The sequence below is a fragment of the Parus major genome, chromosome 3 (genome assembly GCF_001522545.3).
Source record: "Parus major isolate Abel chromosome 3, Parus_major1.1, whole genome shotgun sequence".
NCBI lineage: Eukaryota > Metazoa > Chordata > Aves > Passeriformes > Paridae > Parus > Parus major.
The window spans coordinates 35,942,471-35,966,278 of NC_031770.1; the positions used below are offsets into that span (position 1 = coordinate 35,942,471).

Below are 23,808 nucleotides of genomic sequence, written 5' to 3' on the forward strand. Positions count from 1 at the left end.
GAGTCTGCAAAATCCAAGGAATACTATGTATTCCAAAGATAGACCAGATGGGAATGTTTTTTTCCCCTGTGCTGAGCTACTGATTCCAGAAGTAACTGTTTTTACTAAGGAATTTTAGAATGGTTGGATATTTTTTTTTCCAGAGGTGGGCATTTATTGAGTGTAATAGAAGCTGATGTTGTATGGTAGCTTTGAAAATCACAGTTAAGAATTATAGTGCACATTTTATTGAGTGTGTGTGTATGAATATGCATATATGAATAGTTTTTCTGCTTTTCACTGTAGAAGAGGGCTTTGGGAGGAGGGAGTGGAAGGTGGAAATGGAAATGCTTTGTTTTTCTCATCTTTTCTATGGCATTTGTGATATTAATGTGGAACTAGGGAGCATTCAAATCAAGGCATACGATATTTTTAATGTTAAGCCTTCCTATCAAAACTCTATAAAACTAACATGCCAATTTAGTTTCTAAAGAAAAGTTGTTTATATAGCTTAAATAAAAGCAGTGCATTTTTCTCTGCTGAGAAAATGGCTGCAGTTTTTTTATGTTTTATAAGCAGCAAGAGTATTGAAAAGCTCATTAAGAGTGCCATGTGTCTCTACTGCTGTAACTTTTGTGGTTTTATAAAAAGTTTCTTTCACTTCTTTTCTAAGCTGTGTTGCCCATTTTGAATAGCCTCTGTTGGTTACAAGATTATAACACTGCAAAGGCTTTCTCTCAGCAAAGCCCTACTCGTTACTTTTTAAGTAAATGAATTCAGAGCTGGTCTATTCTTTTTTCTTTTTTTTTTCCTTTTTTTTAAATTTCTTTCTTTCTTTCTTCTAAAGACTTTATTCAGAAGTCTGAATCATTTTGCAGGAATGTCAGGATCTAAACACTTGCTAATTTAGTGCATGTATGCCTTCTGGCCCATCACACAGTACTGGGTAATCAGATTGAATGTGGCAAAAGAGAAGCTGCCTCTTTCTGCTGCATGTGCTAAGACTCGACCGGATCTCTTGGAAGCTTATTCACAAAGCGTCTGGTCCTTGGCTTTGCAGTGTTTTGTGGGTAGCAGACTGCCCTGCTGTTGTCAGTTATGTTTGCTGCCTTTAGATGTTTTAGGGTAAAGTAACTGGGTGCTGTAGTACATGTGTTGCAGGGCAGGGGTGAAGCTTGCATTCCATTCCAAAACTGGGATTAAGTAACAGTCTGTCTGAAGTTGGTTTGTTTTACAAAGTATCAGATTTCAGCATAATTGACACTTTTATCCCTTTCAACTTTGTTCTCCTCTGTGGTCTGCATTCTTCCCTCAGTCCATGGGATCCTCAGCTCTGCTTGAATTATATCTTGCAAGAGAAGATTCCTGATTTATTGTGTCTTTCTGAGCAAGAAATTTGGGATAGCCTTTCCTCTCTAGCATGGTGTGCTCTTTTGTAAAATCCATACGGAATTACTCAAGCAATAGATTTTAGCAGGCTCACTGAAACTGGTAAAAGAACATGAAAATAACGTTTAAATATTAATAGATTTTTTGCCTGTCTGAGGGCTTGAGAAGTTAAGCAGGCAAATTTGTTGACAATTAATAACATTTTTTCCCACAGCAGCTTTTCTTCTCCCCCTCCTCCTTTATCTATCAGCAGCTCACTTATTTTTTCTAGCAGCCTCTCTGACAGCCAGTTGACATGTCCCAGGCTTCCCTTCCCCCCTCATGTCCTTCACCAGTTATAATTATTATCATTTACTTCAGCAAGAAAGTTTTCATTGCAACAATAAGGTGAAATTAAATCCCCTATTCAACTAAATTCTGTTTGAGGTATTATCTGAAGGAAATAAGACACTCTCCCTATTTGGTCTGATGCTTAGTAACCACTTTTTGGTGATGTTATGATGATCAATTCACATGTTATCAGTACTAGCAGTTGCTTACTTTAGTGACTTATATTTTGACCTGTTTGTCTGGACAGGGCGCAGATGAACTAAACAAGGCATAAATCTAATCCTCTCTTTTTTCAAAGTAAATTTTTTGTTGTTTTACTATATGTGAGGAAGAATTATTCTTAAAATTTATATAGCTATCGTAATGTCTTGCCCTCATCTTCTCTTAACTACCTAAATATCATGCCTTAGGAAATGCAAAAAAAAAAAAATTTGTTTTTTTCCCTAGCCCAATACTTCAAATATTACTCAAATCTTGCTTGTTACATATCATCTGAAAAAAGAAAGGTGGTTGAATTCTTGTTTGCTAGTGTCTTAACAACTTGAGTTTAATTTTCTCTGATGATATCATGTCTATATTTCAACTCTAAGTAGAACATTTTTCATATCAGTTGACCAAACAATCTTTATGGTCTATGTTAAAGATGAAATATAGACCAAGTAACAGATTTTTTTGTGACTTAATACACTTTAAGATAGGTTTCACTACAATGTTATGGTCTTTGATTGCAGTCATGAAATATGTTTTTTCTTACCTCCCAAGGTGTCTGAAGTGTGCAAATCTGATACTCATTGATTCATTTATCATCAGTAAAATGTCACTGTCCTGTTGTTCTTGGTTCTTTTGGATGCCATCAGTTATAGCTATTTTATTCCAGCTGCTTTTGGAAAAATATAATAAGAACTTATAAATAATAAATCTATCTTAGGCCATTTCTGCATGAATTTCTTTTTCTATTCCTCCAAAATTAGGGATGAAAAACTGAAATGTCTTCAATGATTCTTCCTTTTAATTATTTTTTTCCTTTGGTCGTCTTTCTTTTTGAAGTTTTAGGTAGCCAAGCTACTGGAAGGGATTTCTAATTGGTATTTAATTTTGTACATTTATTGACAGGCAGTTCAAGATTTTTGAGGAAAAAAGTGTTTAATCAAGTTCCAAGTCTATAAACCATGGGCTTTTGAAAGGAGATGTAATGGAGAAAGATTTGGAGTAACTATTTTTGAAAAAACTTTGCAAAGAAACACAGCTTATATTCATGGAAATGCTGCTTTACTTGCTTAGCTGTCCAGGTTTGAGTAAACCCTGTTCTGTTCAGCAGTGATCATGGTTATGGTTTTGTGCATTGTCCTGCCCTTGTATGAGGAGTTTGTTGGCTTCAGTATGTTGTGGAAAAACATGGTACCCTCTAGATTACAGAAGGACAAAGGTTAGTAGCTCTGATTCTGGTATTTTCACAATATTTCCTTTCTTTTAACAGAAGCAGCACATTTAAATAGAAAAATGGAATTCTAAAGTGCTGTTGGCCAGACAGTAAGATGTCATGGTTAAATTAATTTCTGAAACATTTAAATACATCTGTATGGAGGGTGTATGTACATTTAGTTTATATGTATTTTTAGAATGCTTGAATTCAGGTACTGATCATATATTATGTGACTGAAGAGGGGGAAGCTTTTATTCTTGCCAGATGGACCCCATTGAACAGCTGGATTTTTTTTCTTCCAGAAATAGATTTTTACAGGTATAATTTACAGACCAGTAGAGCGAAGTATTTTTTTTAATACTTATTTGTAACATCTAATATGCAGGAAAACTTCATAAGGTAATTCACATGAAGTGTTTGTGGCCCTTATGGAAAATAATTTCCAGTTATGCAAATACATGAATAAGAAAGGTTCATATTCTGTTGATGAAGGTTAGCCCATTGCATCAGAAAATAGAACCAATGGCAACTCATTCAGTGGACTGTTCAAGCAATGAGTATCATAAATTAGTCTCATGATTACTGTGAGAAATTTCAGACTTTTTTCTGGTATTATTTATATGCCTAAAATATAGTATATATGATAATATGGTATAACATAAATACTTTTGACATGTTTGGATTGACTGCATTAATCATAGCAAGTAGAGCTGTTAGTCATGCAGACTCTTCAAATAAAGGTCAATAAAATGTTTAAAAGCATCATGTTCTGCATGTTTCAATTTGCAAAAATGTTTTAAAATATTCACGCTATTTAATGTTTTTCTATCTGGGAAGCTGAGATTTGGGGCCTTTTCTGAACTGAAATAAAAATCATGACACTAGGCATTTGTTGATATATTTTTGACATATTTGAGACTTTACTGTCCTGTCTATATTTTCCTTAAGCACGTCTTGCATTAGTTAAATTGGAGCTTGGGCTTTTTTTTTCTTCTTGAAAGACTTCATGTCTTGTGTCAGCTAGATTTTTCTTAAGTACATTTGTCAGAATATATTGGCCAACACATTCTCCAATGAATTCTGTCTAGTCTAGACAAAAGATGAGAGAGAAAATATTTTTTATAGATTTCTATAAATAGACTGTGAAAGATTTTTCTGTGCTGTAGGATTAGATGCTTGATTTCATAATTGCAACACTAGGAGAGGGAAAGCATGTGCCTTGGGTATTGTCCCTAATTTGGTTTTTTATTATTTGCTAGAAATGATGTTTTCTTTGCTTTTCAGTTTAATACATATCTGTCAAAGCCTTACAGTTTTGGAATAAAGAAATGAAATATGTTTAGAAAATTGTTTTTGTTTTGAACAGCTTGCATGATCTGGAGCTCTTAATAGCTTAGTAGCAAGAGTCAAAAAGTAAGCAGGACATTTAGTGGCTGGGGTAAGGACACAGTTCTCATCTTACAGCTTATGGTGCAAGAACGGCAGTGTGTGTCTTTTTGTGTCGGTATATTCTGTCTTTTCCTTATCTGTAGTACACAAATGTTTATTTCTGTGTGTTGTAGCTGTAATAAAGCTGGAAAGTTGCAAACCATAGGGGTACAAAACTAAAAAGATTGCTTCTTTAATTTGTCATAGTAAAATGTCTTTGTAGTTTCTTCAGACTAGACATAAGGTGAAAATTTTTTATGAAGATGGTGTTGAAGCACTGGAACAAGTTGCCTGGAGATGTAGTAGATGCCCCATCCCTGGAAACATTCAAGGTCAAATTTCATGAGGCTCTGGCCAACCTGTTGTAGTTGAAGATGCCTCTGATGATTGTAGGGAGATTGGACTAGATGGCCTTTAAGGGTCACTTGCCGGCCCAACCCATTCTATGATTCTTCATCTAATTTGCTCAGTGATTTTAATAACTGCTGTGGTTTCAGTGCTACAACTGGTCAGACATAGGCTGTTGTGTTTGAATGTTAATCCATTACAGCTCATGCTTGTAGCTTCTTTCAAGTCAAATCACAACTCAGACACTGCCATCTGACTAATAAATATATTCAGATTATAGCTTCTCTTTTCACAACTCTCTCAGATTTAGGAATGTTACTCACTTTTGCCCGCTAAGACAGGATTTTCTTTTGTGCTCTCCAGCAGTCTCTCACTCTTCCCCCCACTAGTATTAGTCACTTGTGCTTGTGTCAGCTTCCCTTTTTGTTTACTCATCCGTGCCATATTCCTCTCAGCCCTTCTTTGTCAGTGCTTGCCTGTTGTTTATCTTCCACTCTTGCTCTTATTTTCCCTAGTTCCTTTCCTGCTAATATATGGCTGACTATTTTTGCACCATTCATTCCTCACTTCTGGTTGCTGCAGAAGTTAGTCTTCTTTCAGGACTATTGTGCCTTCAGACTCTGAAAGAAAGGTAACAGTTTTGTTTCATTCAGGGGTATGAAACTTTTGCACATAAGGTTGAAAGCCAGGGTGCTGGTGGCCTCCAGCAGCTTGATGCTCTTGCATGTGAGAGCAGTAGCTCTTTAAAGAGACAAAATATTTCTGCTGGTGAAGTCAGGAAGGAACTGAATGAAATCAGAGATCAATTATCTTTCAGTGGACATTCAGACTTGCTAATATGCTCTTTCTGGAGAAACTGTTGAGGTCATCCTATAGGTCTCAATGAAATTGTCATCTCCAGCCATCTTCTAGCCCCTTAGCCCACCAAGCAGTAAGTGAGGCAAGCCACTTGCATTAACATGTCATATTACTTGTGAACACCAAGTACTGCAGTATGTAGACTGCTGAACCATAGAGACCATTGTAGGCAGAATTCCTGTGGTAGATGCTGGCATTCAAAATGGGGAAAAACCAGGTAGACACACTCCCTGTAGAGCCCTGTCTGGCACTGTGTGGTTTTTCTTTTGCTGTGTCTCACTGTTCTACAGACAGCTGTTCTTACAGACTGAAGGTTGGGAGGGTATTTTATAGAACTTCTGTAATTTGTTCTGACATAAATGAATAATAAAGTCAGTGGCAGCCTTACTATAAATCACTGGTCTAGGCATATAATTATTCCTGATTTTTTTTGCTGTGCTTGGTACAGAAGAAAATGTGGTAGCTGATTTTTACTAGTCAACATCATTACAGGATGGGTTCACAAATGGGATGTGTGCATTTTACAATGTAAAGCTGTGTGCAACTGGTATTCTTGTGCCATTGACTAATGTTAAATGTATGAAACTATGAAAATGTTTAAGTTAGTTCTTTTTAAGAAGATAATTTAATGCTTTCTAGTGAAGCTGTGAAGGGAACTTCTAATGCTTCATTGCTTTGTGTGATTTTTATGGTTGTGCTCAAAATCTGTCTGAGAACAAGTATTTTTGCTACCCTGTATTCTCTTCCTGCAGAAGATTCTCAGTTAAGGTATTTTAAGGAAAATTATTGTAAATGGATATTTGTACTGAAGTTATCATTGTAGAATTAAAGATAAAAGTTGCTGTTAGAGTCCAAATCTATGCAGCATCAGATAACAGCATGTAGAGCAGCATTCTTCCAGAGACTGTTGATAGGCCAGATAAACAGGAAGTATCACTGACAATCTGTGGAGGAAAACATAGTGGTGTTCTCATAAATGTGAGGAGGCAGACTGAACAGACTAATCCCACCACCCTGGGTCAGTTGCATAAGGATCTGTCAGCCCTAAAGAATTTTTCCAGTTATCAGGAGTTCTGAAAGTAGTGAGTTTGCCCTGAGAAGTTCAAACCAGTAAAACAGAAAAAAGGGAATGGGAGCCTTAATGTGTAGTTTTACCTGGGTTTTGCTGAGTAAGAATTATTACTTTAAAAATAAATAAATTAATAATTGACCAACCCAAAGGAAGTATTGAAAGATCTTGGCTTTTGTCTGTAGCCACAGGCAACAGTAACAAATGGAAAGATTGAAAGTCACAACTGTCTCCCTGAAGAATAAATTTCCCTTAGCAGAGAATGAGTTAACCTGTAGCACTATCTATTCCAAGTGTTCTTTGTCAGAGGAGAGCCAAGGCTGAAGGGGGATAGAACATGAAGGGCAAAGGATTTAGGAGCCTACTGTGGTAGTTTGCAAGGGGAATAGGATAGATTTCTTCCCCCATATGGCCAAATCTATCAAGTTAGAAAATACCCTCCATTGACACAGTTTTTTTACATTTTAGCCGTTTTTTTCAGTCATTTGCTTTGTTTGTCTTGAGACTTAGATAGCAAGTCTGCAGATAGTGTGCACACAGTTCTGAAATTATCTTTTATTTATATTATTTATCTGAAATTATCATTATTTTTAAAATGGTGTCTAGCCATTGTCAAACCAGGAAAGGAAAAAAAAAAAAAAAGAAAAAAAGGTGCTATTCTGGTTTTGAGGATATAACCTCAAGATGACATGTTGCATTGAGAATCTTGGCACAGAAGGTGAAATTCCAGAGGTTGAGCAGTTAAAATGAGAAATTTACTGTTGTTTAATAACTAGGGAAATCCTTATCATTGATACCAAAGAGTTAAAATCTACTCTTTTGTATCCAACATCGTGATTTATTTCTGTTGAGCTTGGGCCTTAGGAAATAAATGCAGTACTGTGATGTGGTCTGGAAGTCTGTACTTAGGCTGTTTCAGGAGTAAGTCCAAACCACAGACCTGAAAAAAACAATGCTACTACAGTCAAATCTGGCTGAAGTTGTTTGCAGCATAACACAGAATAAGTGATGTGTTTGGCACAACAGAGCAAGTGTCAGTCATATGGCTGGACTCCATTCTAAGTGAAAATAGGAGCCATATCTTATGTGGTTTACCCTTCACTAGTCATTGAAAGCTGATTCCGTTAAATAAAACAGTATCTTCTTTTTTTCATGACATTTCCTTTTCTTCTCTAGTTTCTTTCTTTAAAAAAAAAATAAATTGAGAACCTCCAAGGAAAGATTACTTCTGAACTTAGTCTCTTAAAATGAAAAGAAAAAGGCAAACCAAAATACAACACAAAAACCAGATTAGGCAGAAGCATAAAAAAAATACTCTTCTTTTACATCTTACATGAGGACACAATATGTATACCAGTTAGTACTGTAAGAGTGTCAAGTTCTTAAAAATCTGGTAAATATCAGTCCACCAGATATCAGTTAATGTGAAGGAAAACTTATATGATTCTGGACATCCAGGATACATCTGCAACTTGGTTGTATAAGTAGAACTGAACAACCAATTTGATTGATAATATCTTTGTACTGTTATTAGAAAGTGGAAAATTCTGAAGGGGGAAAAGCATTGAAACATTTTCCTAGGCAAACTTGATCTGAGTTGATTATTTCATTGTGTCTAAAATTACTTTGAATTGTGGTATTTGTTTCTTCCATAGCTTTCTCTGCAAGTTACATACCTGCATGCATGCAAATTAAGTCACAGACTGCATTATACAGAAGCAAAAAAATCATGTTTGTACCTCACTATAAGTATCCATAGTTCTTACTATATTTTTTTTCCATGCAGGCTGATATATGAGCTTGCTTTTTTGTGTTTCTTTGACATTTGAATCCATACAAAGCTTTCTTTGAGTCTTTTGTTTCCACTGAAAACTCTCCAGTAAGCGTAGATCTTTGTACTCCTTTCACACAGCTCTTTTTGTGGAACATATAGACTTGCTCTGAAAAGGAAGTGCTCGTGTGCTCGTTTTCTCTGACCTTTTTCCTAGTGAATTGCATCATGTAGGGGACACTGGGCTGTCATATGTGCAGAGCTGCATTCAGACCTAGATGGAAAGACAATCATCATGTGCTTGGTTTCTGCTATTTCTGACTAGAGATCTGTTTCCAGTACCTCCATGTTCATGTCAAAGGACCTGTTTTTATTTAATTTTTTTTAATACACACAATATTTAGGTGTTTCTGAGTTTCAGGGTTATGGCATGAGACAGATTTTCCAAGAGAAAACATAGGAACATCCAGCATAGAAGCTGAGGAAATTCTTTATATTCAGAAATTCTTTGTATTCAGAAGATGTAAAAACTGTAGCAGGAGGAAGGAGCAGCTGTGGCATTTCATATGTTTGGTTGTGAATCTTGTTCTAACAGTGCTTAACCATTTCCCTTTACACTTCTGAAAAGTGTGGTTGAGGAGAAGACCTGGTATTGTTTTGGCTGGTATTCTGCCTGTGAGGAAGTGTACATGGAAGCAGAAGAAGGGAAGAATAACAGAACAATATATTTAGATCTGTTAGTAAAAGCATCAGATCTAGACCTTCTGTATGATTTTTTTTGCTTCATGGTCTTCAAAAATAAGATTCACTGAGGAGGTAAAATAGACTCAAGATAATTCAGGTTTCAAATGAGATGGTGGTGCAGAATGGAAGGAGAAGTTGGATGTTTTCCTGACTAATGTTACTTAGAAGAACCAAGACCACGGGTAGGGCAGCCTCATTTTACCTGAATATTGCCTGTGTTTCCTTTGCTAAAGAAAACAAATGGAATAAATGAGGTGTAAAGTCTGAGGATATTTTCTTTTGGGAAGTTATCCTTTTTCCCAGTTGCGACTTTCAGCTGTATAGTCAGCTGACCATGCTGAGTATTGTCTAACAAAGGAAAAAGTTGCTGGTGAATATGAAATAATATTGATCTATTGAAGAGGCTATGTTGAGTTTTTCCAACTGCAATTGCTTTGTTTTAAGGGGAGGTAGAAGAAATGTAAGGATAGTAACAAATATCTTTGAGCAGATAATAGATTCTAACTTCCAAGATTTCTTGCCTGATTTTTTTTTTTAAATATTTTTTTTTTATTTTTTATTTTTTTATTCCTTGGAATTCTAGGCACTACAGAAGTGATATGTAAGTCAGCACAGTTTCCAAGCTGATCTAGTGTACATAGTTGCCTAGAAGCAAGAACTGTCTCTTTGCAAGGTAGATACCAGAAGGAGTAAGAGTCACTGCTTAAAACAAGTGCCATGGAGGGGAAATATATTTAGAATGATAAGCAGGACAGAGTATGAGGGTAACAGTGGGTGGATGTTATCGAGACCTACCCATTTGCTACAGAACACTGTTTGGGTGGGGTAAAAATAGCTGTGGAAAATACAGTTGAAGTGAGATTATGTTAGCTTTTGTGTATTGTGATATTTTTTAAGTCTTCTTAGAAGAAAATTTATTCCAGTCTAACTTTTGAATTGATTGAGAGAGGTATGAAATAACTCTTATATTGCAGTAAATGTGGCTTCAGATGTGATAAATTCCAGATATGATAGATTTCAGAGAGTCAGTCATTTGCAGATGAAGATTAAATGAGACACTTGAGAACATTAAATTGCCTTTAGGTAAGTGCAATGTAATTGCTGCTCTGTTGAGTCTGGCATTCATTTCTAGATCAGTCTAGTATAGTGTAAATAAGTAACTGCTTACCTAAGAGGTTTCTAACATTTTGCCTTATAAAGTGTGTATGGATAAAGAGAAAACTGAAAACTGAAAAAAGTAACAGTATGTGTGTGCACACATGTTTAATTTTACAGCACTCATAATTAATGTTTTACTCCAAATCCATTAAATTATCCAAGCTTCTGAAATTATGTATATGAAAACATCTCATTGAAACACACTGAAGTATATAGCAATGCAAAAACAAAAAAAAAAAAATCAGATAGTGTCTTCTTGTTTTATTAGTCAAAATTAACAAAAGGTACTCTGTATTTACAATGATATAAGGTTACAATTTGAGTAATGAGGCTACCAGACAAGACTAGACAAAGTGAATTTTAAAAATGCCATTCTAATTAAACTAGTCCCTTGATGCAGATCACTGATGGTGTTTTGGCCTTGCTCTTGACTTTTTAACACCAAGAGGTATTTCTAATGGCTGTGGTTAAGAGCTTTAAGCCCAGCTCTGCTAATGATCAGCTAACACCTGTTGTGGTGAAAAGCTATTTTAGTTCAACAGTCCCGGATTAGTTTTATAGACCAAAATAAACCCTTGTCATACAATTGAGTGAATAGCTTTAGATTTTGGGAAAAATATGGCTGAATGTGGGGTCCAAATCTTCTGAAATATATGGAATATTAAAGCAGTACTGGAAAATGGCACTGTGCAAATGCTGCTGTCTCAGTGCAGGAAAGTCAATCTTTGTCACTTTAATGCTTTCAGGAATTCTGTCTGTCTCTCTCATTTACCTCACTGACAGTCAGAGAATTCTTTGAATCATGGTAACTTCAAGAGGCCTTAGAAAAACCACAGGTGAACACCTGATTGACTCTGTAGCATGCTGTCATGATGTAACAACTCACTGAAACAGAGAGACTTAAACAAAAATACAGAACTTCTGCTAATGAATTTCATACAGGTTCAAGCAATGCTTTATTTTTTGTTTTTTATTATGGTGCAGAGGTCTTGGCATAATGCTCTAAAGGTGCCATGCAGAATTTACATTAGATGCTGTTAGGCAAGGAAATATTTAAGACCTAACCAAGTAATAACACATTTTCCTCATGCAACACTGAAAAAGAAACACTAACACATGACTTGGAATAATGCCTGAAATAGAATTAATTTGAAGTGTATAATGAAAGTTGTCATGTTTGAAGAAAAAAATGTAAATTACCCTTGTCTTGCTAGTTTTAGTCTAAGACTGTTAAATCAATTAATTCCATATTGTGTTACTGTTAAATACTGTTAAATCTGTAATTCCAAAGATTTTTCATATTGTTAGTTTTTAAGTTCTAGTTGTCAAAGCCATATGGAAAAAGATGCTTTTGTTTGCTACCTAAAATTGAAGTTCATTTCACAGAAAAAGGCAGAAATTTTGAAGACAGTTGCTCATGTGTTGATGTATATACACTTCTAATTTGCAGGATTAGTTGATTTATTTTTTTTTTTTTTTATTAATTGATTTTGATATTTTTTTTCTGGGCCACAACTCTGTGAGAATGACTGGAACTGTAGGACAGATTTCTGTGTTTAGTGGAAGTGTGAAATTAGAGATGTGTCAAGGTAGATACAGCACAGGTTTTGATAATTCTTAAAGATACCAGCAGGGCCTTTAATGTTTGTTTGATACCTGAGAAGTTCTTTTCACCTTGAGGAGGAAAGATGTAGTAGACTACAATGCACACAGGTGTGAGTATTCCTTTTGTTTAGATTTAGATTTTTTTTTAATAGAAAAAAAGCAACCAAAAACATATCTGTGAAGTCCCTTGGCTAGTCCATGCTGGGAACGATTTTCTGTATAAATTAGACTTTCTTTTCTTGTCTTCCTTCCTGCTCATACCATTCTCAAGGTATAGAAGTATTATTGTCCATGTTTGTGTCCTGTATCTTATTTGTGTTGCTTTCCAAGGAGATAATTATGCCAAATAGGGTTAGAATTTGTCAATTTGAAACAAGAATCATCTGGAGTGAAATCCTAATGTAATTTTTTTCTTGTTGGACCTTAGGAAATAAGTGTTCATAGCTATTAAAATGTGACTAGAGAATAGACAGCCTGATTGCTTTTGCCTAAAGCACGATGTTTCTAGAACTAATGTTTCTAGAAATTATTTATCTGAAGGTTTGCTGTCAAATTAACAGATGCTTCAAATTTGGGGTTTTTTTCACATTAGTATGTTATATCTAACTACTGACATATGCAATCAAATATTTTTTGTTCCTAGTACTTAGAAAGGTGAGGAATTTTTAGGGACTCAAATTGCCATCCTGTGTAGTGGTGTAGATTCCAAAAATATTATTTGGGAATGTTGTTCGCAATGCCAACGATTATGGATAACAGAAGCTGAAAAGAGAGGAGGGTTTGAAATAATTTACTGCATCATCCTGTTTGTTAGTTCCCAAGCTAGCCACTCTTGTTTGTTTAAAGCTATAACATACTCATGATGTTTCATGTAAATTTGGGATTGTACTGTGGATTACATAAGTAGAAGTTCTGCTGTAGAAGCAGTAAAGTCAATAGGATTGAATTTGATGTGTTGTCTTGTGTTGCTACCTCTTCCAATTTACTGTCCAAGAGAAAATCTTTATTGGCTGTCAAGTTTTGTTTGAATTTTGAACCTAAAGTGAAGTCGACAGTGCATTAAGGTGATACCCTCAGAGAAATAAAAAGTATTATATATATATATATATATGTATGTATGTATGTATTATATAAAGTATAGAAGAATGGAGTTTCTGACTGAACTTTCAGATGATTCAATTTCAATGAAATGATGATTTATGAAGACACTGGAGGAGCTCCCCTGTTAGTATGAAAACTCAAAATTAACCTCTCTGAAATGATAGCATTTAGTCTTTGTCTGGGATGAATCAGACGGGTGTTTACAGATACACATTTCAGTTTAAGGGTTCCATTTCAATGCAGTTACATAAAAATACATACAGAGATTTACATACAGTAATTATATATCATTACACATAACAACAGAGAAGATTTGTGTATGATAAAAATGGAAAATAAAAAGAGGAAAAGTCTTGGGGGTAGCATTGAACTAAGGATAATGGTGAATCAAAGACAAAAGAACTTTTTATTGTAATTATTATTTGATGTTCTTCAATTCTGAATGCATTTTTAGATTTATTAGAAATTTCATTTCTGCATATAAAGAGTGTTTGTACTGTGATAGTTGCAAAGTAGAAGCTTTTAATTTAAATATAGATACAAAGAGATAAAATAGTTCCTTTAGCTGGCTACTAAGCAATTCTTTGCATTAAAATATTTATATTCACTAACACAACAACATTCTATGCTTAAAAGCAATCCTTTGACACATACACTAAATCAGCCTAAACATCAAATACTACTTCTTGTCCAGTTAAATATGCCTATTTAGAAAACAGTAATGAATTTCAGTTGTTTATTGATATGAGGGTTTGTGTATGTGCATAGTTATTATAGTTTCCTCCTAATTTGTGGTCACTGAAGGATTGGTAAACTGTTGAGTGTTGTGATAAGAATAAAAACACTACTAGGAGGAATTTGAGCTTTGTAAAACCTCAGCATCATACATTTGCTAGTGGTGCCATATAATAAAATCTTGTTTTGATTCCTAGTTATTTCAAAACCTTTGGGATGGGCATGTACAGCAGAATAGGTATGTATACTTGATTTGAACAAAGCTACTTGTCCTGTTTGAGCCAACAGGAAATTTTTACATGTTCTTACACTAAGCAGAAAAGCTAAAAGTAGTTACACTGACTGGCTTGTTCTGTTGCCAAGCCATGGTTCTGCTGCTTAATTGTAACTAGAAATTTAGTATTTTTCTTGCCCTCTTGATACTTGTGCTTTTCACTAAAGCATAAAAAATGCACTGGTATTGGAAACCACTTAATCATAAATGTTCTTTATTTTAACTTACAGGGTTCTAACAGAATTATTGTTTAAAGTTTCAAATCCCATTTCAAACAGATGCTGCCAGTACTACTGCAGATCATCTGTGTTTGAACTTGGTTTGTAAAGGAGTTAATATTTTAAGGACTTTTCTCAAAACTTTTATTATTTTTGTGTCCCTCTGGACCTTGGATTGCCTTAGTCTTTCTTAGGTAATTAAAAACAGTTCCATAAAGTTAATTTAGCTACTTTCCAGGGCAGAGTTTTCTGTACATACTTTTTTCCAGAAATTTTTCCAAGGAGTATCTTTTATGAAATAGTCTTCTGTTGAAAAAACATAGATATAATGTAAGGAAGTTTTTCCACAATAATGTGGCATCTTTCAGGTTTTTCTCTAAGTTGTTTATTTTAAATTTTATTTCATTATGCTTCTTTGGTCACCAGTTTAGTGCTAGGAGAAATTTAAAAAAAATTTCAAATTAAATAAGTGTCATTTGAACATGGCTTCTTAGAAAAAAAACTTGCATTAGTTATACAGAAACTTAAGTGTCAGATTATTTGGATGAGAATAACATGTGGAAAGCAAATCACATTCTCCCTAATATCATACTGTTTTTTTCCTCTTGTCCTTAGTCATGAATTCCATAGAAGTTTTTGCCAATTCTTTGCTGTGTACATAAAAACAAATTAAACACTTTTAAGTTGGCTTTCAGTGATTAAAGTCATTCACCAGAGATTAACAGATATATGTACAAGTGTAATGCACATTTTCCCTGTTCATGCCTCAGTCACACTAGTGGGTTTTTTATGCACCCACCTGACTGTGGTGCATGATACAGAATGTGGAAAAAAAGCCATGGTAGTGTCTCATTTGACAGAAAATGAGTTAAAAGGTTGCCATTTTACCTTGGATGTGTTGAAGAAATAAGGGTTTAATGTAAATTATCTGAATGAATTAATGAAAATCATGAAATAAAGATATGCGTGGTTATATGAAACAATACTATTGATAAGTAGACGTGAAGTAATACACATGAGTAATTTGAAAATCTTAATGTGTGTTTTTTTGGAAAAGTGAACAATAAAGCTCCTGAAGTATGTTAACTGAAATAGATAATATAAGGGAACTAGAAAGGAATATTTTTCATTTTTTTTCTCTAAATCCTCCTCAGTGTTTTGTGCTTGTTTGTTTGTAACTTAAAATATGTTAGCAAATAACCTGAGCCAAATCTGAACTAAGAGTCGTGTTGTTGGAGGCATGACAGAGGAACAGAGCTATCCTCAGGGTGTCTCTTGCCTGTGACTTCAGTTAAATAATTTCGCCACATCCTGGCAATTTGGCCAATAAGCAAAATATTTCTGGTTAGCTGATGGACTGATGTGCAAATTCTTAAGAATTCCACAACTGGTTGCAATTAAAATTGCTCAGTTTGCAAGTCCATTTTCAGATGATAGCTCCATCACAGCAATCAGAGTGCTTTGCTAGGCTCCTGATAGTTTACCAGTGAGCAAGCTTCAAGAGTAAAAGAATAGCCTTTGTGCATAGATCTATCATAAGGAAAACTTAGAAAACATTAAAAATAGTGCTGCAGTTAACAAGAATCATCTTTATCTGTTCAAGGTTTTCTAGCATGTGTTAGATGCCCAAGTGAGCTCTTCCTGACTTTGATGTCAGGAAGAATTCCTATAGGAACTCCCAACTTCTTTAAATAGTAGATGGAGGAAGGCAGAAGAATTGTTTTGACCGATCTTTACCTTCTGTAAGTTGTGACCAACTGATGTGGTTCTTTCTCTGTTTCTGTGACAGAAAGTTATGGGTGATCAGGGAGTACTTCACACCTAGGTTAAATTCTCAATACTGAGGCTGAATCATTCAGTAATAGTACCTGATTTTTGAGTTTGACAGAAATCTGTGGCTGGGTTTGATCTGGGTGTCATTACTAATGTAATCTATCTATCTCCCAATTCAGGTTATTACGTGGAATCATAGAATGGTTTGGGTTGATAGGGACCTTAAAGGCCATCCTGTTCCAACTCCCCTGCCATGGGCAGGGACACCTTCCACTAGAACAGGTTGCTCAGAGCCCCGTCCAACCTGGCCTTGAACACATCCAGGGATACTGCATCAGTAACTTCCTTGAGCAATCTGGAATGGGTTGCCTGGAGAAGTTTTGTTTGAAGAACAAAACTTGCCTTTTGTTCTTACATAGTTATGGGGATACTATAAGTGTTGTACAATAATGGACTACTTTGTTATTAAGACTTGCAGCATCATCTTGTTTCCTTTGAATGTCATATAAGGAAGATTTATTGAATTAAATATTCTGGTTTGTATAATACTTTGGTCATCTTTTTACATTCTGATATGATGGGAGAGGATGATATTGTTTGTAGGAAAAAAAATGTGTGGAAGAGTTGGAGAAATTAATTTCCCCATGTGAAAATATCCTATTCTGTGCAGAAAATGTTGCATAACCTTATTTTCTTTCATTTCTTATCACCCTGTCTAATCTTCCTGTGTTTCTCTTCCTTTATTTTATTGTTCTTTCCCTAAAGTAAGAACAAAGATGACTTGTGAAGGGTCTCAATAGTGGTTTTGCTTCAGAATTATTTTGTTAATTTTCTTAGCTGCTCTTGGTGCAGCATAATGAACTTTCAAGTACGTTGACAAAACTTGCATGATCTTGATTAAGTTTTTGGGTTTTTTCCAGATGTTTTATTTTAACCTATAGTCCTATTAACAGAGTCTAGATTTAGCTTCAGGTAAAAATATAAATCTTTGGATCTTATGAGAAAGTATTTATTATCTGGGATATTTGGACATTTTGGGTATAAGATTAAAGCTTGCTTAATAGTTATGGTTAGATGTTCTGAAACTATTCTGTACAACCTTTAAGTATAAACATTTGTGCCCTTTATGCATGTATTATTTGCTTTTTTTGTGATGCTTTAAACATTATAATTAGGCAGTGAAAAGGTGAGCATTTGAATTCTGGCACAGGACTGTGAGCTCTGTAAAAGTATAAAATTACAAGTGCTTCTTAAAAGAAAACTAGGTCTGCTTCTCGTTGTCTTGTGCAATTGCAGGGTTTCTTTGTGTAAATAAAACTGTTGGAAAACTTAAATTTTTCTTCTGTAATTTCACAGCAGGTATAACCGTTCCTTTTATTTCATGAATACCTTAAAAAGCAGGATTGTTACTCAAAATACGAGCTGTCATTGCTCGTGCAGAGGAGTTAAATGTTATTATCTCTGCTTGTCTACCACCCTGTTTCTCTTCAGATTTCCTCCCTCCCTATTTGACTTTATCCACAGCTCATGCAGCATGCTTGCTTCAATTACTGCTTAGGTGCTGGTGTGGGAGGTGCACGCAGAGACAGAGGAGAGGCTTACTTGTGCTGCCGGTTCTCCTGCAGAGCCGAATGCTGTGGACACAGAAACTCTGTGCTCTGCCCTCCACTTAGTAAGGTGAACCTGTGAGAGAACAAGGACTCTGCTGCTGCACAAGGACAGTAATCAGACCTGAAAATATCTTCAGGAGCATTATTAGCCAAAACTTTGAGTTGTCATTTTTCTTTTGCAAAATTAATACTAGTATCTACCACAAGATAGCACAGAAAAAAATCCCTTGAAGTAAAAAGTTAAATCATATGACACAATAGTAATAGTGGAGAAAATGGGGAAAAGGGTGACCTTTCCCACAAAATAAGCTTTTTAAGGTAAAGGAGATGTTGTTCAAATTTTGGCCCTAGCAATTCCTTAAGGTGTTTGATTTAGCAGCTACCTGGGATGGTTGCTAGAAAATAAACACCAATGTCCTGTGCTAGGAATGCCTTGCTTGTATTTGTCTTAAGACCGAACTACAGTAGGGATGGAGCCAGGAGAGAGGTGAGCTCTCAGAACTAGGACATACATCAGTTAATAGATTTAGTGATTAGATTTAGTGATTATTTTTTGTAAAAGGGCAGTTGAAAGTCTACAGAATAGAGAGCATTGTGATTGTGTTCCCTTAATTAATTCCAGATCCTCAGAACATAGAGGATAGTATAGAAGCCTTTGGATGCCTCTTAGTCTAATACCAGGTAGAAGTCATGAAAATCAGTGCGGAGATTCTTGGTCACAAAGGGTAGGGTTAGTTGAAGTGTTTGGCTCTGCGTGCCTTCACACAGCCTTCATTTATGCTTTCATTTGCTGTTGCCTCTCTTCCTATTGTAGTTTTGTTTGGAGGAAATTTTTTTTTAGATTGTTTCTTTCTGCTTCCTTTCCTTTGAAATCACTAGGGAAAACAAAAACAGATTACAACATGACAGAAATTTGTCAGGCATTAAACACAAACCATGAGCAAATTGTGCTTTTTAATGCTTTGGGAGATCTTTGAGAGGAAAGAATAAAACCTCTGGGGCTTTTTCTCCAGTCTACAAATATCTATAGACAAATGTATTTTCTCAGAGAAGATGGATTGTATTTGCAGTGTCAATAAAATTAGTAAGGAAGCTTTCCTGCTGTCTCACTTTTCAGAAATGGTATATTCTGTCTGAAACCATACTGGAAAAAATCCAGGAAGTCTGTAAATGATTAAGAGATACCAAAATTGTATTGGCTGCATGTCTTCTATTGGCTGCATGTCTTCTATTGGACTTTCCTGAAAATCAGGGGTTGGAGACTGGCACTATGTTCCTAGCATCAGTGCAATGTGTTCTAAGTTATAACTTGAAATTATTTTAGGAAAGCTGCTTACATAGATTATTCCATATTCCCTATACATATACTGAAGTAAAAAAATTCTTCCTATTAGTCTCAAGTCATGGCAAGGTCTAGATTAATTAATATTCTTCAGATTCTTAGAAAATTCAACATCTTTTATGTAGAAATGCTGTTAACGTGGGCATCAGGGCACCTTGCATACGAGAAGAGGCCAAGAGAGGGCTGCATTTGTTCAGCTTGAGAAGTAGGATCCCTGTAGCTGTCTACAGCTACCCTGTATGCAAGTGTGAAGAAGACCGAGCCAGTCAGCCTGGGATCAAATTCTTTGTTTTCCTTTGGTTCCAAGTAGCCATTTTAATTTGTGCAGTTTGGTCTATGCACCATATGGGTACATGCTCTGCATAGCTGAGAAGGAGAAAGTGGTTTTGAAGACCACTTTTTATGTGGAAAATAGATTAAGGTAATTTGTACAGCCCTCAGTTCATCAAGTAAGTCCTCCAGCTACGTATTTGACTTTCAGAATAGGAAACAACATTGATGCTTGAGACCATTGTTAAAAACTTTACTGTCTTCAATGTCTTTAAAAGTGAAGTAATGACAAAATGTTCTTTTTCTCTGCAGTGTTTACTCTCCCAGCCAAAGTTCTGGGCCATTCAGACATCAGCCTTACTCCTTCGGACCAAACTGGAGAAAGGAAGCACGCGCAGAATGGAACGGGCAATGAAGCAGACTCAGGTAAAACTTCTGAGCTGCATTATTATAATAGATGTGTGTGTGTATATATTGATTTATATATATGTATACAAATCTTATATATGTATTTATATATATATATATATATATATGTGTGTGTGTGTGTATATATATAGTTTTTTTATATATAATATATAAATAAAATCAAATACAAGCAGGCAGGAGTTAGGCAGTTCTGCAGTTCTTCCATGCAAACTGTACAAGATAATATTGTAATTATGTCTCTAAATTAGATGCATAAACCTTCTGTGTCTGCTAGTCCTGAGATAAGCTTAAACGTAAAAGTAATGAATCATCACTTTCAAAAACATGACAAGTTTTGGAAGATTAAAATTAAAATATATTTTTGTACCTGTACTTTCTGACTTACAATCTGAGGAGTGTATGTAGATGTTCCTGAATGTCAGGCTGCTACTGCTGTTGAATTTTTCAATATTTTTTTCTTAAGTAAATCATCTCTATAAAACACTGAAACTTGTAAATAAGCATTGGTATTGTGAGAACAAGAAAACACATTCTTGAATAAAGCAGCAATTTCAGTTTACCATTTTGATGTGATAGTTAGTATTAGATTAATATTTTTATTTCAAGTTTGAGGAAGTGATTATTTAAATAATCTCAGTCCAAACAAAGAGAAGGTTTTTTTTTTTCAAATACCAAAAAGAAGTGTTAAAATCCTGAAATGTGTCATCTAGTAAGATTAATTTTAAAAATATTCTTTTTCAAAAGAAAGATCTATAGGCTTTATCAAGATTCTTTTAGATTCTTTTTTACCTTCATAGTACAGTGTTTTTAGCCCTTTGTCTTCTTTGTACAGCTAAGTCTTGTTGTCACACATGAATAGCAGGCATTTGTGTGTGTCCATCAGTCAACACTCATGCTGGTTAAAACCACCAGGAATGTAAAAAATTATCATTATGGTGCTATGTATTTAAATCCTGAAAAGCTGATGTTTCTTTTAAAATCATTATGATGCATGAGTCTTTGAAGAAGGGCATTTTGGATGTGCTGCTACGTTTTTCTTGTGCTGATGAAAACATGGGGTTGCTGTAGTGGAATTTCCTGTGGTCATTAGGAGACTGTCAGGGAAGCCAGGGATTCCAAATCTGGGAGATAGAGAATGTGATGGCACTTGGGAAGTGATCTCAGGATCCTTGATGCCCTAAGCCATAAAACAGTTGGAGTGCCTCCAACATTTTTGTCTAGCTAGATTAAACCTGAATACTGGAAATCGTTATATTAGACAGTTTGATGGTCTCATGACAGAAGTCTTCATGAAGGGGTTCTCTTAGCAATTCCATTTATCTGACTTCTGGTGCTGCAGCTGCAGTAATGCAAAGGATTTGATTAACATGGGCTGTGATATTTTGGGAGATGACCCCACAGTGGACACAGAATCTGTGGTTTTAAATACTCCCTTTAGTCTTAGTGCGTTTATGTTTTCTTTTATTAAGCTTTCTAGTCATTTGGATATAATTGCATATTTATGTTGATCTAATGGTAACAAGCTCAGTTTCCAAAAATAGTTAAAATTTGTTTAATGATTTATATGTGCTAAATTAATCAAATAACTTGACTAACTTCCCATTTAAGGTTTTCATTCCCAAGTTCCATCAGATCAGAAATTTTTATTAACATTGTTTCTAACAGAGCTAAAAATGATGATTTTAAAAATGGTGAATGATGTTATTTTCATACATAGCACAAGTCATTTCTGATACATCATCTTCATGAAGATGCTGATGTATAATTTTAATTAAGATGCCAAAGAACAAATGAATTTTGCATCTATTTATCACTGGAAAATGGATTTCAACCCCCCCCAGAATTTTCATACAAATGGATTTAATGGGTTCTTGCTTTACAATTTCATTATTTACTAATTCAGAGTGATGTAGAAAGATTAGTTATGGTAGATTAAGGGAGGAGATGCAAATGTGATTGTTTGCAATATCAATCTTTTAAAGGAATTATAAAAATTCTTGTAAAACAGCTTTAATAAGATATGGTAAATGAAATCTTCTACATTCCTTTAGGGTTGTCTTAAAAGTGCATGAGCTGTTATAGTCTCTAGCTTAGTGATGATGGGACTCTCCTATCTTATTCTACTTTAATTTTTCTTCCTTTCCCCATTTCCACCCTTACCTGCTCCTGTGCTGGGTCTGCAGCTGATAAACTGAATATTGCTGAGTAGGCATGTGATGCTTTTCAGCCCTAAAGCAAATCTGGCTACATTGTTGGTTTGTCAAAGAAAGTGTTTTTCAACTACCTTTTTTGTAGAACTGGCTATGTCTGTTTACATTATTTTAATTGAAAATATTTGCAGCTCTTTTTGAAATGAGGCATATTGATTAAAGTTAACTGCCAGACTCCAAATATTAAATATATCCCTACTTTATGCCAAACAGTTTTCATAGATTTTTTAAAGTCTTTTTTCTAATTAGAAAACTTCAAGAGAAATTGGAATTACTATTTTCAAAACCTTTTTCTGATTATTTTGAAAATCTGGAGTACAGATAATTCAGTCTTTGGAATTATTTTTAAAATGATCATTCTGGGTACTCTGGAATCTACTTCAGCTAGTAGCTAACTGCAAGTGATGAGGAAATACCTTTTTCCTTAACTTTTTCTGGATGCTGTGGGTTGTCTCTGTCCAGTTTTTGCCTAAATGGGGTTTGGACCTGCAAAACTAAGGTTAAAGATTTCTAAAGCCAGTACTTTTTTCAATCATTTTTCTAAGAAAAGGAAACAGTGTTTGAAAGCCAAACCAGTTATTTTACATTCCACTAGAATATTTAGTCATGACAACTGTAACATGGAAATGTGGGTCAAGGTCCTGCCAACTAAAATGTGTCTCTGGATGCTGTATGATTTTTTTAAGTTTGTGTGATTGTTTTTCACCATCTGGGTGAAGGTCCAGGAGGGTGAGAAGTAGTAGGGTGGAAAATGGGAGAAAGCAGGAAAAAATGAGGGTAGTTTTTTGATAAAACCAGAAACCTGTTCCATCGGTTTGGGGATTTCACCTACGTTTTATGGTAAGAAAATAGTTCAGAAACTATTAATAGTGGAAGATCAGTAGGACTAAGCTATTAAGCCCCAAATTACTACTGGAAGTGCAGTCAGAGCTCAAGTAACAGGATGGGAGAGAAAAAAAGGAATTTTGAGTGGTCTAGGAGATGTGAAAAAATGAGAAAGTGAGGGTTGATCAAGGGAAAAAAAACCCACCCACAAGCAAACCAGTTCAAAACACATAGAGTGTCATCCCACTGCAGTTTCTTGATATATGAAATAAGTTTACTCTTCCATTTCAGTGGTTTTGAAAGTATTTTTAAGAATGAAGAAAAATGAATTAAAATGAATTAAAATGCCATCCTTTGTACAAAGGATGGTGGGGTAGAAACAAGACCATCATTTACTGCTGTATTATGCCAGCAGTGAAAGAGGTGAAGCTGCCATGTACCTGGGGCTCCAGCAGCCTGCTCAGGATTATCCTACCTGGCATATCCCAGGTGTATCCTACCCTCACCTGGGTGGCTACACTGGCTACCTCTACATTTGCAGCTTTTATCAGCTTGCTATGGGCCCCTTTTCTGACTGTGTTTCTGCTGCTCGTTACACGTGGTGACAGCATGCCTGCCAGCTGATGGCTTGGCTTTCCTAGCACGTCGTACAACATACGCAGTATTTCATACAGTTCCCTCCTGCTTGCTTTTCTTGGCAGTAAAGGAATTTGCCTGTTGGGGCAGAGAAATGTGTCTTGAAAAGGGTGTTTTAATAAGACTTCAGGAGAGCTGGGAGCAGACTAGCAATATTACGGGCCAGTCATTATGCCTAAGATTGAAAGGTCACATGAGATCTTGTTTTATATCCTTAGTCATACGCAGATGTATGTGGTTGGGAATTCTGTCAACTGCCCTTTAATTTGCACTTAAATAATAC

The 23,808-nt window shown here is 35.2% G+C and overlaps 1 protein-coding gene across 1 annotated transcript in view; it reads left to right on the forward strand.

Annotated features, from left to right (window-relative positions):
• TTC27 (tetratricopeptide repeat domain 27) overlaps positions 1 to 23,808 on the forward strand; it is a 113,562-nt gene that overhangs the window by 39,727 nt on the left and 50,027 nt on the right. Inside the window, exon 10 of the mRNA XM_015622281.3 lies at positions 19,738 to 19,851. Coding sequence (XP_015477767.1) covers positions 19,738 to 19,851 — 114 coding nt within the window. The remainder of the gene's footprint in view (positions 1 to 19,737; positions 19,852 to 23,808) is intronic.